This window comes from Xiphophorus couchianus, chromosome 7, assembly GCF_001444195.1.
Source record: "Xiphophorus couchianus chromosome 7, X_couchianus-1.0, whole genome shotgun sequence".
In the NCBI taxonomy this organism is placed as follows: Eukaryota; Metazoa; Chordata; class Actinopteri; order Cyprinodontiformes; family Poeciliidae; genus Xiphophorus; species Xiphophorus couchianus.
The window spans coordinates 17,742,795-17,758,559 of record NC_040234.1 but is presented as its reverse complement, the minus strand read 5'-3'; the positions used below and the strand labels follow the sequence as shown (position 1 = coordinate 17,758,559).

General features: G+C 37.3%; 1 protein-coding gene across 2 annotated transcripts in view; it reads left to right on the top strand.

Annotated features, from left to right (window-relative positions):
• Window positions 1–15,765, top strand: part of tanc1b (tetratricopeptide repeat, ankyrin repeat and coiled-coil containing 1b) — a 104,018-nt gene that overhangs the window by 42,045 nt on the left and 46,208 nt on the right. For both annotated transcript variants that reach the window (XM_028023314.1, XM_028023313.1), the window contains exons 4-5: window positions 3,490–3,594; window positions 14,864–14,997. In XM_028023314.1, the coding sequence (XP_027879115.1) occupies window positions 3,490–3,594; window positions 14,864–14,997 (239 nt within the window). The remainder of the gene's footprint in view (window positions 1–3,489; window positions 3,595–14,863; window positions 14,998–15,765) is intronic.

Genomic DNA, 15,765 nt, shown 5'->3' with positions numbered 1-15,765 from the left:
TTAATGTAATAGGCCAACACAAAATAGCGCATTGCTACAAAGTGGAAGGAAAATGTTACATGGTTTCCATGTGAGTAATTTAATCTTAATATAAACACAACTGTTCTTTGAAGGCCCGACGAGTTTGTTAGAGAACATTAGTAGAGAAATAGCATCATGAAGAAATGACCATGGTAACTCTGAAAAAGCATATTCCGGAGATCCACAGAATATGACTAATGATCTACCAGAAAACCATTAGTCATGCATTCTACAAATTTGCCCATAATTAGCCATGAGCCTTGCAGAGAACACAGGATGGAGGTGCTGAAACCAGAAGAGAACAAATTTGAGCCTGTTTGGCCTATATGTCAAATGTGTGTGGTGGAAAACTGACACTTCATTTCCGTGGTGAAAACATGGTGGCGGCAGCACAATGCAGTGGCGAGAGAGGCACAGAGTAGCTGATCAGATGTGATTCGAATATAGATGGAGATAAAAAAAAGTGTACAGTCAGAAGTGCAGAGGAATGCTTCAGGTCAAATCATATTTGTGTTAGAATGGCCCAGTCAAAGTCCAGATGTAAAGTGAACTGAAAAATGTGTGAAGCTTTAAAAATTGCTGCTCACAGATGCTCAGTTTCCATTCCGACTGACAGTTAGCCACTTTGCAACGATGGATAGGAAAAATGTTTAGATTTCTAAATGTGTAAACATACTCTAAAATACTTTTTAGCACTCATTTGCATTTCACTTTACAAATATGCACAGTTTTGTAAAGAACACGGAATTGTGTGGCTGCAATGTGTAGAAAAAAAAAAGTTTTCAGAGACCACAGTCTCTAACATCTGACCTTTGTGGTAGCCATAATAATCTTCACTGCGATCCTGTTTGAGTTGAATTTTCTTGTCTTTTTCAGCTGAAGCTCTCGATGTTTCAATTTTGTTTAAGGTTTCTATTTAAACAGTAAGAAACAGCAACGTTTGTATCCAAAGAAGTTCTCAGATATCAAAACTGTTATTCTGTATGCATTTCAGCTTGGATATCCATAGATGGCACTGTGCATCAAGCTGCACAGGTTTAAGATTACATCTTGAGCCTGATTCTCAGGAATTCTTTGAGATCGGAGTGACAGGTTATCAAAATAGGTAATGGGGAATGCCTGTTTTAGCACATCCATTTCTGCTATATCTTTTGATTGGGGTTACACATAGTCATCTGATAATGGGAGTTTAGAGGAGGGAGTTTGGATTGGGTTACATGGGGTCATGTCTGGAGATGCATTTGAGGGACGGTTGTTTCCTTATGGATTTATGGATACAATTATGCACCCATCTCTTGTTTTTAGGTTATTTTTTGCCTCTTTATTTTTGCTGTATTTACTTTTTGCACAGGAAATGGTCGTCTCTAAGAAGAGAACTTAAAAGGGCATGAAAGGCAGCTAGTTACCAGGGCGATGGTTTGTTTTACGGTTTAATATTTAGACTTGTGTTCTTCTTGGACCTCACTATATAAACAATTATGTGGCCTTTAAAGAAAGATTAGCTGCCCTTCGACTGAGCAACCCTACTTGTAGTCTCTCTATTGCTACAGTGCCGTTTTCACCTCCTTACACATTTCTTCTGTTTTTGCTTTTTGGTCTCACCTCAATGTTTCAGACAGTTTATGAAATTTTTATGTCAGACAAAAATAACCTGAATAAACACAGACAGTTTTCAAATTATAATTGGCTATCCAAAACAACCTTAGAAACAGTAATAAATGAGTAGCCTTCCAAATATTGTAATTGTCATTGAGCATTTTCAATAACTTGCAATGTCTTTTTTATGTCGCAGCGGGGGAATTTTAACCCACTCTTTGCAGAGTTTTTAGAGGATCTTTGAGCATGAGTTGTCTGATTGTGTTTATGCTGCAGCATCTCAATTGAATCTAAGTTAAGGCTTTAATTAGGCCACTCTAGAACCTTTATTTATTTAACCTCCAGAGGTGCGCTTGCTGGTGCGCTTTGGATTGTTGTTCTGCAGCATTACCCAAATTCATTTGAGCTTAAAATGTTCTCCCATATATTTGTCTTTTGGCACACAATATAAATCTATCAATAAAAATAAAAAATTAAAAATGCATTCTATAAACAAATATTTAATACGATGGTGAAAGTATCTCAAAACAATCACACTACCGACACAATGTTTGATTGTCAGTATGATCTTTTGTTTCTGAAATGCTGTGCTTTTACATCGGCTGTAACTCAATTGCCGCCTTTCAAAAATGTTCCCCTTTTGGCTTTTAATAGCACAGAATATTTCCACAAAGTTTGAGGATCAAAAGAAATGTGAGATGGGTCTTTCTGTTCGTTTTTGGTCAGCAGTGGTTTCCACCTTGGAACCCATTAATCGTGTTTTGCCACACCTCTTTTCTTTTGTAGAATCACACACTGACCTGTTGTAGATGTTGTTTAGGCCTCCTTTATGAACATTTACACACCAATGCATGTCAATAACTGTTTCCCATCACATCTTGGATTTCATAAAGTCAATGTGTTATGTGTTGCTTCTTAAAATCTTTTAGCCAATTTCATGTTGTCACAGAGCTTTTATTTAAGTGATTTCTTATTTCTACAAATCTGGCAATTATCAGGCCTATGTGTGAAACCAAACTAATTTTTTCTACAAATATGTCATTTATACATTTATTCATCTAGTTTGGTTTGGATAGCTTTTTTCTGTTAACATATAAAATCTGCATTTTGACTTACTCAAATTATGTCTTAGATTAAAATTTATTTGCTAAAAAATATTTATCTGTGATTAAAAATGCAAAATCAAAAGTAATCTGAGGGTACATGTACATTTTCATAATGTTCTTTGTCAAAAACAACAGGGACCAATCTTCTACATATAGACTGTACATATTTTGCAAGAGTAACTACATTACAAGTACTCTCTAAACACAAAGGTTATCCTCGGAGGACATTACAAATGTCCCAGATACATCTTCTTTCTCACATCAGCACACCTGGACCTTAATCCATCTATGTGATGTAGCAGTTTTTGCAGAAATGGGACATTCTTTGAATTAATACCTGCTCTGATAGAGCAGGTATTAAGCTTTTACTGTCTTATTACTTCTGAACATGTTAGTGTGTCTGAACTCATTTTTAGTCCACTAAGAGACTAATTGTTGTGGTTTCCTGCTGTAGTTTACATTCCCACAGCCAGCTTGCAGTGTTTAACTGGAAGCCTCCTGCCATGCGGAATCTTGAGGGTTGTCAGCCAAACCAGGGCTGCTATCTGTGTGTGAGTGGGTGTGTGTGTGCGTGTGAGAGAGAATTTTGCGTGAACTGCGGAGTGCTGCAGAGGCTGTCCACCTAAGACACTGCTGTGTCTCATCTCTGGTCCCGTCTGGAACGTATTAATCCTGTGAGAAGTCTCTCTGTCTCTTTCACTTCTGCAAGTGTCTCTGCTGGACCCTCTCCCTCATTCTCGCTCTTCTCTTCTGTTGGTGCCGGCAGGTCCAATCAGGAAGCCCAAATATGTAGAGAGCCCTCGCGTTCCTTCTGATGCCATCATGTCAGCACTCAGAAAGGTGGCTGATAACAAGGATTCCTCCCACAATGGTGAGTTTTGTTTCAGTTATTTTAGTTTTTATACATAAAGAAAGCATGCACATCTAAGAAATAGAATCTAGAATTGCCCCTTTCAGTTTGATGCCTGCAGCTTCACAACTGTTTGAAGTGTCTTCCTGCAAAAGTTGATGTAAAATTTTTTGCATTTGAGCCTTCCTCTACTTCATGTAGTCCCTTTTGCAAACACAATAGTACTGTGTTTACCCTCAACAGAGTGTTTATATTACAAAGGAGTCAGTTTTCCACTCTGTATGAAAGCACTGTTTGACTGAAGTGCTCAGTTTTTATCACGAGAATCCTATAAGATCTGTTTTAATCTCTCTGAAGCTCCACATACTTGTGTTCTCGTGTTTCCACATTTCTGTGAGGTGTGCCTTCAGTGGTACTGCAGCCTATTTTTTTTCCCTTTCTCCTGTTGGGCGTTGTGTTTGTGTGTGTATGGGTAATATTCCTCCAAGTAGTCTTGTTTTGATTTCCAACAGAGCAGGACTGGTTCAGATTCCTCCCACAAGACTTAAGTGGGAGATGGAGAAGACGTTATCTTTAGCAAAAGGCATTGCAGGAAGAGTGCCCTTTGACTGTACATGGCTTGTATTCGCAGACCACAGCCATCCACTGCACCCTGGTCGCTGTTGACTGGGACATACCGAGACATAAGAGTGTCAGACATTTGGCTGAAACACAACTCAAAGAAAGCCACCAGTAGATAGCGGGCACCTGATAAAAGTTATCTTATGACAGCTGGTGGAGTGATGCTACTGGTCAGCTAATTTTAAGAAGATGCAAACTTAGAGCAAATTTTTAGGATATTTATTTTCAATGTGAGTGGGACTTTGAAAGGCTGGAGAATATATCTAGTTGTGAGGTCTAAAAGATCCAGTTGAATGCAGTTGTTGCTGTGAAGGCCTCAGAGGTTTGTTAGAGAACATCAGTGAACAAACATCATCATGAAGACCAACTAACACAGCAGACAGGTCAGGAAGAAAGTTGTAGAGAAAGTTAGAACAGAGTCATGGGAAAACCAAGATGTTCTTACAAACAACACACGTTGTTTATTATAGTATTATGACTTTAGTTTGAGGTTCTGATGTGATCAAGTCTGTTAGTGCTGACAGTAGCGTCTAACTTTTCTTCACAACTAGATTTATTTAGGAAAAATGCTAGAATAAGTGTATTTAATGGGATGTTTGAGATTGTTGCATAACTTCACCAGGACTGTAAAGAAATATGTAAAAGCTGCCAGAAGGGTGATGCTCTTGGCTGGGTCAGTTCAGTAAATAAAAGGGGGAAAAACTGAACAGTAAAAATTTGTTTAATGTTCTTTGCTATTTCTACTAACTGAATACATTTATATTTCAAAAATTTAAGAACAAATATTCTTAAAAACCTTGATTATTCTCTATAAAGGGTAAATAATACAAATTACCAAAAAGAAAATTACAACCCCCCCCTAAAATGTTAATCTAAACCTTTTTTTAGTTTGCACAAGTCTACCGATTAAAATATCTATGGCATAAAATCTTTATAAAAATATGCAAATATTTGTATATTGATATGAAATGTTCTATGTAAAATAAATTTGTTTTGTTCCATGTACAAATAATATGCAAATTTCTGTTTTTATGCTGTGCAGTGTAGACTTCCAAGACTAGTTTAGCTCATTCTTATCACCAATAGGAGTAGTAAATAATGGTAAAATCTCTCTGGTTGTGCAGCCGGAGGGGTATAAGCTTGGTTCTGTTCTCCAGGAGTGACTTGTTACATGTTCTCAAATATTGACTCAGCCTTCAAAGAGCAAGAAGAAAGAGCCAGCCTGTTTTTAAGGTCAGACAGCTTCCCATTTGTGCCTTTTATTACCACTGTGTACAGTTATTCAATAAATGCAGGAGAAAAGTCAATGTATCAGTCAGGAGAACTGTTCTTTGTCTTTACTCACAACCATAATAGCAAGTAAAAATACTTCAGTGAGGAAAAGTCTGTGCTGAGAAAACCAATTGACTCAACTAATTATGTGTAATTAGGGACTTTACAGATTTTAACCAATGATTGGTAATCATGGGAGCCCAGCTTTTACACAGCTGATGGATCTCTGATATCAACATAGTTTGTTTTATTTGGATAAATTCACACACTGAAAATACAGATTTAAAACACATTCTCTTGGAGTTGAATTTATTTTAAGCATATATTTTGTTTCTGCCTCTCAGGTCAATACTTGTCCAAAAGATAAACTAATGGGTATTACTTAAATCATTCAGCGAAACAGGATATCAGCTACATTTTCCTTTTCCATTTCATGTTTTAGACACTCCTTCAAACTTCCTCCTGAGGTCATCAACTGAAATGTTTCTTTTGAAAATTTTAAAGGAGTACCCTGGTCTGCTTGGCACTGTATGACTGCCTTACTTTTACTCCGCAGTCCACATTTGGCAATGTCTGTTTATCTGCATCTTGCATATTCTGGATGAGCTCTTCTGGGTCATTGTTAAAAATAATGTTCCCACCTCCTCCATGGTTGGAACCACACATTGAGATGCCATCCGTTTCCTTTTCCTGCTCCTTAAAAAGACATAGAGACTTTAGAATGCACTGAACCATAGTTTACAGAAGGGTACCACAGTTTATAGGTGGGGTTAGACTATCTGTCCAGTGCTATTGTTCTTAAAGTTTCCCTTTACTGTCTGTGACCTAAGATTTTCTTTCCCTTTGAGGTCAAGGTAAACTTTTAAGCACACAGGAGGTTAAATTGTTCATATTTATCACCATATATGTGGTATTCAATGTACTTTGATGCCATGCAGCTGTACAGTCTACCTTGGTATGGTTGTCATTTCTTAAATTTAACTAGATGTTTCCGTAGTTGTAGTAACGTAATTTAGATTTTTTTTCAGTATTCATCTTCAATTTAAAAGCTATGTAAACCTTATTTATGAATACTAGAATACTAGCAACCCCACTGTTGCCAACTCAGTGACTTTCTTACTATATTTAACAACATTACTGACAAAAAAATCAGTATCAGTCAAAATTGGAATTGGGAGGTCAGGCTTTTTAAAGATTGGTAATCAGCAATTGGCCAGAAAACTGCAATCAGTGCACCCCTAGTACAGTGGGGCCCTCAGTGTTTGTGTGCATTAGGCATCACAGCTGCCTTTGAGTATCTAAAGTCTGTGAATACTTCAGATCTTTTTATAACTGCCTATTTTAATAGTTTAAGCACCAAATATACCTTTATATTCATTAATGCGCACAACACAAGCTGTCTGGGCTCTACCACAGAACCTAATGCCTACTGTCTCCCTTATTTTCACTCTTGGTACAGCCAGTCAATGCCAAGGAAAATAAATGGAGCTCTTGGATTGGCTGTTTTGCAGTAGCATGTCAAGTGGCATTTTACCTACATATTTTATTTTCCCAAGTTGCAGGAAAAAAGTTGTAGGAGACTCTGTCCTGTTAGCCATTTTAGTTGTTTTATTTTTTACAGTAAAGCATAAATGACCAATTATGCTGTCTTCTTGAAATGGAGAATTATGCTAGATTTGTCATTTAATGTTGCGACACTATGAACTGATTGCTGCTTTGACGTCATCAGAGGGTGTTGACAGAGAGCCAAACAAATTTGAGTTGGAAATTCTTCCAGCATGGAAAATGTGACATTTAGGGAACAGATTTATAGAGGGTTTGCTGGTGGTGGCGCTGAGTGATGCCTCTCTTGAATGTCAAATAACCCATGGTCCACATCTGTCATCTTTGAATGCAACTAGTGTGTTGCTTACATGCTTTTGTTAAATCGAGGACTGCAAAGATTTTTACTCTTCAATAAACTTCAGTCTTTCAATACAACTTGATTTGTGTCCCTGTGTTTCATTTGGCTATAAAACAATTCAGATGTTGGCAGATTTACAGATGGATCTAATTTGTTCCTCTTGGTTTAGACTTTCAGTGTAGTCATGCTCTGTATTGTGGACAAGCAGGATGGGCTGTAGGTTAAGAAAGGAAACATAATTTTGACCTGAGTTGAGTTTTTCTACATGGCACTGTCAGTGTGGATGGACTGGGTTTCCTCTGTCAGAGTATGAATGCAGAATATATTTTTATGTTGACAAACCCTTTTATCTATGTTTTTGTATGTGTGTATTTGGTTGCCAGAGGCGGCCCGTATTCTGGCACACAAAATTGTTTCAGCTGCCTTAGAGCCCTGTCTCTGTCAGTCATCCATGAGCCACAGGTTCTGTCCTGTTACACAATTGTATTCTTTCCCAATTTAACCTTGAGCCAAACATTTGACACCTGTCTTCATAAACAGGTTTGTCTAGTAGCTTCTACTGCTGCTGTTGTTTTTGTCTTTTAAGGTGGTAATAATCTCCTGCAAGATGCATGTTGCTTGATAATTAGTAGCTTTTGGAGCATTGCAGATATCATATTATTCAAAAAGATCCTGTTTCACTAATTAATAGAGAGAATGTTCAAAGCTCAAAAACGAGTATTGATGAATCAGGTTACTCATATATGCAGGACTAATTTTCATGTACAATGTTTTACAAAAATATTTATGCAGCTGGATCTTATTCACATTACGGCCATAAAGTTAAATGGATTTTAATTGGGATTTGGGATTACAAATGAACATTTTTTAATTATGCAGAGGTGTACTTTTAGAAATTAGCTTACTTCTTAAAGCAATTGGTTGAATTTTTTAGGGGTATCAGATTAAAGAAGGCTGAATGCAAATTCTCATCACACCTGTGATTTTTGTTTAATAAGACTTGTAGAAGGCATGTGTCAATTTCCTCCTTCTTCAAGATGTTGCACTAATTTATGTTTCTCCATTACATAAATCCAAGTAAAATATGTCAATTTTGTCATTTCAGCTTGATTTTTATTAAATGTTACATTTAATCTTAAAGCTTCATTACTATGTTTGGTTATGTCCCTAAAATACAGTCCCTCTGGTCTAAATTTGTGCGGGAAAATGTGCAACTGTTGCTCTAATAATTAACCAAATACCATCTGGCTCCAATTACAATGTTTTCTGCAGCCAGGCTATACTGTCAAGCTGAGACATAAAGGCAGAGATGATTACTTGCATCCTATCCCTTGCCCCAAGCCTTATTTTATTTGCAGACTCTGTATTGTCAGTAATATCATCCTAATTTCCACCAAATTCTCGTTTGACTCTCCCATCTGTCTGTGCATTAGTGGACATTTATGGTTTTACCACTGGAATGTTCAATCGGACAGCTCGGTTTGCTTAAGGGGCATGTCACCTTGTAGGTTTGAACTGAAATGGGGGAAGCAGGATGCGTTCTCTCGTTGAGGGTTCATTAAACAGCCTCTGCAGTCGGGGTAATGAAACTCCGGCTTCTAATGAGGACCGTCTGGATTGTTTTCCTGGCAGGAGTGAGTTAAGACAGCTCTGTGGAGCCAGTCTGTTCAAGGTGTCCCTCCTCCTCTTCGCCTTCCTTCTCCTCTCTGTCCATTCTTCTCTCCTGCCTCATCCCTTCCTTTTCCTCCTTCATTCTTGTATCACGGAAGTACACGGCTGCTATTTCACACCTGCTCATAAACTTCCTCCGGCAGCAGATAACGATGTTGTTTTGTTATCCCTTCTCTGTTCAGTGCTGTTACTGGAATACCAAATTGGTTCCAGCTACATCCCTGGTTTTCCATAGCTCCAGGGCATTGTACCTTTGAGAGAACAAATCCGATACTTTTTTTCCTCCAACAGGCTACCATTTCTCTTTAGGCTACTATCTTACATAATATCTATCTCACATTTGGAAAAGAGATGTTACATTTGTCCTTTGACAAAGAGTTGACCCCGTGCCCGAGTTTTATTGTACGCTGGAGAATTGTTAATCGTGTAATTTCTGTTATAAACTCTTAAAATGAATCATAAAATGTCTAGTGGCTTGTGAATGTTCCTCTTCATTCACATATTAAGTCATTGTATCGGGCGAAGTCCATTCAGAGGGTACCAATTAAAAAAGTAGGCCAATCACGATGAGTGAAGTTAATGAGAGCCTTGCTTGTAATTCTTCAAATCATTTTTAATTCTATCCAATTAGGTTTGGATCTTTATTTTATTCGCTGTGGAACTAGAAACAGTTTGTCAAAATTAGACACTTTCCAAATCTATTGTCACCCTTTTCCTTGCATATTTTACTACCAGATGTTGGTGGAGTAATCTAAAGCTCATTTGTGCATTTTCCTAATTTGCACGGTCTGCCTCTACTAATAGCTTCCTTGTTCTCTTGGTTAAACAGTTTCTGAGTCTGGCATTTTTTTTAGACTACTCACCACTTTGTATGGACCCAAAATACCTATTTAATCTACTCACTGTAGAGTTAGACATTGCAAATTTTGCTGATTTGCTGAAACACAAATTATATGCTTAACTATGTTGCACTTTTTTTTGTCAATAGCTTAGTGTATTTATGATGTTATTTGGCTGGAAAGCTTCCTTCAATGATGTGTCGTGCAGATTAGCTCTCTGCTTGTGTTCCAGTGTAAACTCTTCTTGTTTTTGGGATTCACTCCCACTTTTGAGAGATTTTAGGGAATTTAGGGCCTTTGTGTAGATAGACTAGTGAACTTTTCTCTCTGAAACACAACTTCAAAATGATGCTCACATGTGGAAAGACGAGCTTCATGACATGAGATCAAGGTCCTCCTAAGTTAGATAGAGATATGTAAATACAAGGACTTGACAAGTTGTTCAACATTGTTGTACATCTCTTTCAACAAATGCAGACGTGCCTCAGGATGAGGCTGAGGCACTTCTTTTATTTGTTGAGACATCTCCCCTTAATAAAGGTACTGATTAGGATGTACTGAAACTGTAGTTTATCCAGCAAAAAACATCACATTATTCACTTGAAATATTGACTATGATGATGCCTTAAAGACAGTGCGGTATCCATCTAAATGCTCCCCAAGGATTAATATCTGTATTGTTAAATATATTCAGCTACAAACCCATCCTTCACTGTCAGCTTGTAGTCTCCTCCCAGGATGATCATTACAATCAATAAATCATGTGTCCAAAATGTTGGCCGGCTTCTCTTACACATTATTGACAATTTGTAAATCAATTAAATGAAAATGTTTTTTTAAAATAATATATACATCACGTTATGACGCTTTTATGGGGCGACGGTGGGGACTGCGGTAGGAGTTCGCCGTGCAATCTTCTGTTTTAAATTATGTGATTTCAGTATGGACAAATAATTGTAATTACTCCTCACATAATTGAGTAAAGCTGCTAAAATATGTGAAGTTGGAAAAGCAAAATATTATGAGTGCTTCCCTGAAGAAAATGTATGTTATTAGATTGTCATTAAGGAATGTACCCCTAAAAAAACCCAAAACATTTCTATACACTGGAGTTGTTTTCTTTAAATCTTCCTCAGATGTATTTGCAACTTCCAAGTAAGTGCAATATAATGGGTTTTCTATGGACTGTATGCTTCTCAGTGTCTTATTTTCTCTCAGCACGGTGCATTTAATAACACTAATACAAACAGCGGTTACCGTTTTTGTTCCTCAACAATGCTTCCAACTGGGTTGTGATAATTTGGACCCCCAACTTTCTTGTTGTGGTTTGTTTTGTTTCTGGCAAATGAGAACTCTGCAAGATTTTCCAACCTCAAAGAGCTCTAGTTTGTCTGCATTTTTCTAGGTAATTTGTTTTTCATTTATTCATTTGATTTATCAAAATGGCTGTCTTGACAAAGGCATGAAAGGTAAATAAATATAAGGGAAGGAAATACAAACATGTACGTATCTATTTGGTGCATCATTCAAAAATGTTTCATGTTGTCCTAAAGCAGTTGTGGACTGTATGACATTGGCATACCCATAACAAGACTACTGTTTATAACTAGGAGGCTTCTTTGTTTCAACATCTGGTTTAGCCTGCAATAAATGTGCTTATCTTAACCATGCAACACCAAAATCATAAAAATCATTCATTAGAAAATCTGTATTAATAATGGCACTACAATCACAGTCTACTGAACAAATTTTAGTCCTGAGACTGTCCTAGGTGGTGCATAAACTGACATGTATTGGTAAATGTTATGCTGCAGTTAAATTGGTCAGTAAGGCTTTACATGCTATTATCCTACGGGCAAGGGAGAAAAAGTTAAATGATAATCAATTTGGTTCATAAACATGCTGAAAGAAAATAGGGAATAAAGTTCTTAAAAATTATCCCAACTGAGTTTTGTTTGAGCTGGACACTTATAAATTTCCTGGTTTGCAAACAAAGGTGAGACAATATGAATACTTTAACTTGTTCTTATTTGAGCCAGATGTTAAACTTTACTGACACTTATATTGTTGATGGCTTTAATGCATTTGGCTTTTACAGTAAGGAGAAACGAATTATGTCACAAACATTTATAAAGTAAATGTTCCCCAGATATAACCACTTAACTTTCCTACAGAATGTCCATCTTGATTTATATATATATAAACAGACTGAAGGGTGAATCACACACTCTGTATTTTACATTTATGTTCAAAATAAGTTCCCAAACACAAAGCCTAAGTGGTGTTATTATATGTTATCCTACGCCAAACTAAACTAAAGACATTTTCCCCATGTTACAGCAACTTTGCCAGTTTATATAAAAGCATTGCAATTCTAAACCAAGAACAACAATTTATGGCATAATGCTACAATTGGGAATAACGTCCATTGTCAAATGTGTATTCTAACTGTTTGGGTCTTCTCCAGTACTTGCTTTGGTTCTGATTCACTCAGTATGGCTGTTCCCTGCAAGTGTCTTTGGCTGCACTTATGCTTTTTTGTTGATAATTAAATTTGTATCTTAGTATTTTCAACAAATGGTTCCAGCTTGCTTCAGTGTTATTAAAGTAACAAACAGCTGGTCACAAGATTACTTGAGACGGGAAGCACTAATCTCGCTTTTGCATTGCAGTCATTAAAAAATCCAACAGTCAGCTTTTCTTTTTAGTATAACAACAACAGTTGTTATTTATGTTCTTAAAAGGAGAGGATGTTATTATTACAGCCACTTTCATGCCAAAAGTGTAATGTCCTGCCTTTATTGTGATTATGTTTGGACCTGGCAAAACACTCCGCCATTGAACTTGTTCTTATTTAATCAGATTTACTGTCAACATTATTAATAACCATGGAAGACTGAGGGCAAAGAAAAAACTGCAAAAGATGAAACTAAGATGAAACAGAGAGAGCTGGATAATAAGCGGTTGTGCTTTGCTCTCTCAAAATCTTTCACCCATGGAACGGTCCGCCTGCTCTAAGATGATGCTTTGACTTAATTTGCATGCTATATGTATGATAACTATGTTTCCCTACCATTTTATTCACAGCTTCTACATAGTCTTGAAAAGATTTTGAAGTATGAAATTTGCTTGTAATATTTTCCAAATGTGTGGTTTCTATGGACAAAACATTTGTGTTCAGACTGTGCTTCAGAAAATAAGTGATTTTTAAAAAATGCTCCAAAGAATTGCCGTAATTTTCAACCTCAGTGATGCATAATAATCTTTGGAAGAACAGCTGTACTTGCAGTTAGATCAAGACTTATGAGCACAACCAGTTACAGCCAGTTTCATTGTACAAGACCTCTTCTACAAAATTTAAAGTCCTGTTTGATGCATTGCAAGTATTCATTTTGTTTAATTTTAATAGTTGAGATGTCCAACTAATGAAAGCATCAAATCCAATTTCTCATAAAATGGAGATTACATTATGCCAATAAAACTAAAGTTTTAATACAGGAATATTATGTCATGACCATGTTATGACCCACACAGTCATGGGGCGTTCGTTGATTTGACAGTTGTCTAGTGCACAGTCTTTGAAACCCTCAACCATGAGGGCAAGTCCCATAAGGTTATTTCTAAAGAAGTTTATTCCAGGCATGTTAATGAAAACTTGAGTGGAGGGAAAAAACGGGGTACGAGGTAATGGAACTTAGTCTCAAAAAGAGTTTAAAATCTTAATTTATTTCAAGTGTCTCTTTTTCTTTTTGGTGAATGTTTTTCAAATTCAGTTTCTATGACAACTTGGATATTCCACAAGGTCAATAAAAAAAGGTAATTTATCACAGAATTGTTATCCATATGAGCATGTTGTTAATGTAATATTTATGCTCAGTTTTTGTTTGGGCTTCTTTTCACATGAGTTATGCCATCAGTGCAGTTTGTCATTGAGGCTGTTGAGTTTCGGTCATCCTTGCTGCTTGTGCTGTTCACCTTTTTCTACCACAGTTTTCCTTCCACTCAACTTTCTGTTAATATGCTTGAAACCAGCACTCCAGCAAACCAGCAGAGAAAAGTTAACTTAATAAATATCTGGACATTATCTATATTTTGACATTTAGGTTTTTGAGTTACTGTTTGAAAACATGGCACATTGGTGTTCATACAACTTTTTTTGAGTATCATGTTTGTTTCTAATTCTGATAATAGAATGTATTGTTTTGGAGCTCCATTTAAAGTCTGGATATTTAAATATCTTCAAATCTGAATGTGAAGATTTAGATTAGATTAGATAGCATTTATTGTCATTGAACAGAATTCAACGAAATTTCCATTGCAGCTCCCGTGCAAAAGGTCAAATATATACAGTAAAAATAAGCAAACACACAATAATAATAACAATATATACAATTAAATTAACTAATATATATTTATATATGTACTATTTACTAAAAATTAGTTAGGAATAGCCTATGTAATGTACAATATTTGTCTGTGCTGTGTTGCTGTCACTCCAGTCTTTAATAATTGTCAAAAGGTTTGTATATATATATAAAAAAATACTTGAACAAAGTTAGTTAAAGCTTTGCCTCAGAAAGCCTTGGTTCACCTCATTTATATTCAGAGGCTTTATGAGTGAGAGCTGTAAACAAGCAGAAAGCCCTGGAATTGGCACTCAAAGCATGTTGCTAGACATGCATAGAGCCTCTGCTTTCTTAACAATGCCAGACATTCACATGCATTCACACACACTCAAGCCACAGCTCCCTCCTCACTCTCTCCCTTACTCGTCTTCTCCTCTCGCCCTCTACGGGTCTGCAGCACATCAGCAGCTGCTGGAGGAGTGCAGCAACGCATTTCAAAGCAGAGCTGAGGAGGGCAGGGCAGGCAGCGTGGCCCTGTGTGGCCCAGCCAGAAGAAAGAGTGTGTGAGAGAGAGAGGGAATCTTCCCGGCTAACTGCACTTCTCTCCCTCTGTTTTTTACCCCTTCTGTCATCTCCAGAGCTGCAAGCGGAGCAACAGCCAAGCTCCTCCTCTCCTGCCACTCAGGAACTGATGACAAGGCTGGGCTTTTTACTGGGAGAAGGGATCCCTGGCACAGCACGCATACCTATGGACGACAAGAATGAAAAGAAGGTATTTAATTTTTTTCTTCCCTCCCTCCCTTCCACCTCTCTCCCACCTCTCCCTCACCCAGCAGCAGCTGCTATCACTGCTGCAGCACTAAGATTCTCAGATAGAGAAGCTAATCAGAGGAGACGATAGTTGTCACACTCCAATAGTAAAATGGATTATTATTTTGCTACTTGACTTATTTTTCCTCAGTGAATTATGGACAAGTTTGCAAGCTGTATGTGTTGGATACATTTTTTCCCCCCCAACAAGCAATGGTAACTATGAGACTACTTAACTTGAAGTGTTAAATTTGTGCAAGGGAAAGTAAGTGGAGATTTTAAATTGGTTGCATGTGCCTTTATTTCTGTGCGAGCTCTTTAGTGTCGTGCTGTAACTTAAGTGCTATTTCAGGGGCGGCTCTGGAGAATGTAACAAGAGCATCTGAGCCTGGGTCCAGAAATAGTTATGTTAGGTCTGAGCCTCAGTTTGTTTGGCTCCGCTAATTAAGCTGGGACTTTGTGTGGAGCAAAGCCCAGCATGCTGCGCTTTCCTCATCCATCTCATGTCCGGGACATGTTTTGACGCTGAGCTGGCGATTCTAGGAACGTGATAGAGGATTAGAAAGTGTTTCATAAATCACAGTCATTACAGGAGGTGACATAGGAGGGGATGACCAGTACGAGTGGGTTAATGGTTTAGACTTTGAGGTGCTTTTTGTGCCAGACCATGTTGCTGTCATCTGCAAGCAGTTCTCTTTTCCTCCATGACGCTGTTTTACAGCACGTCTTT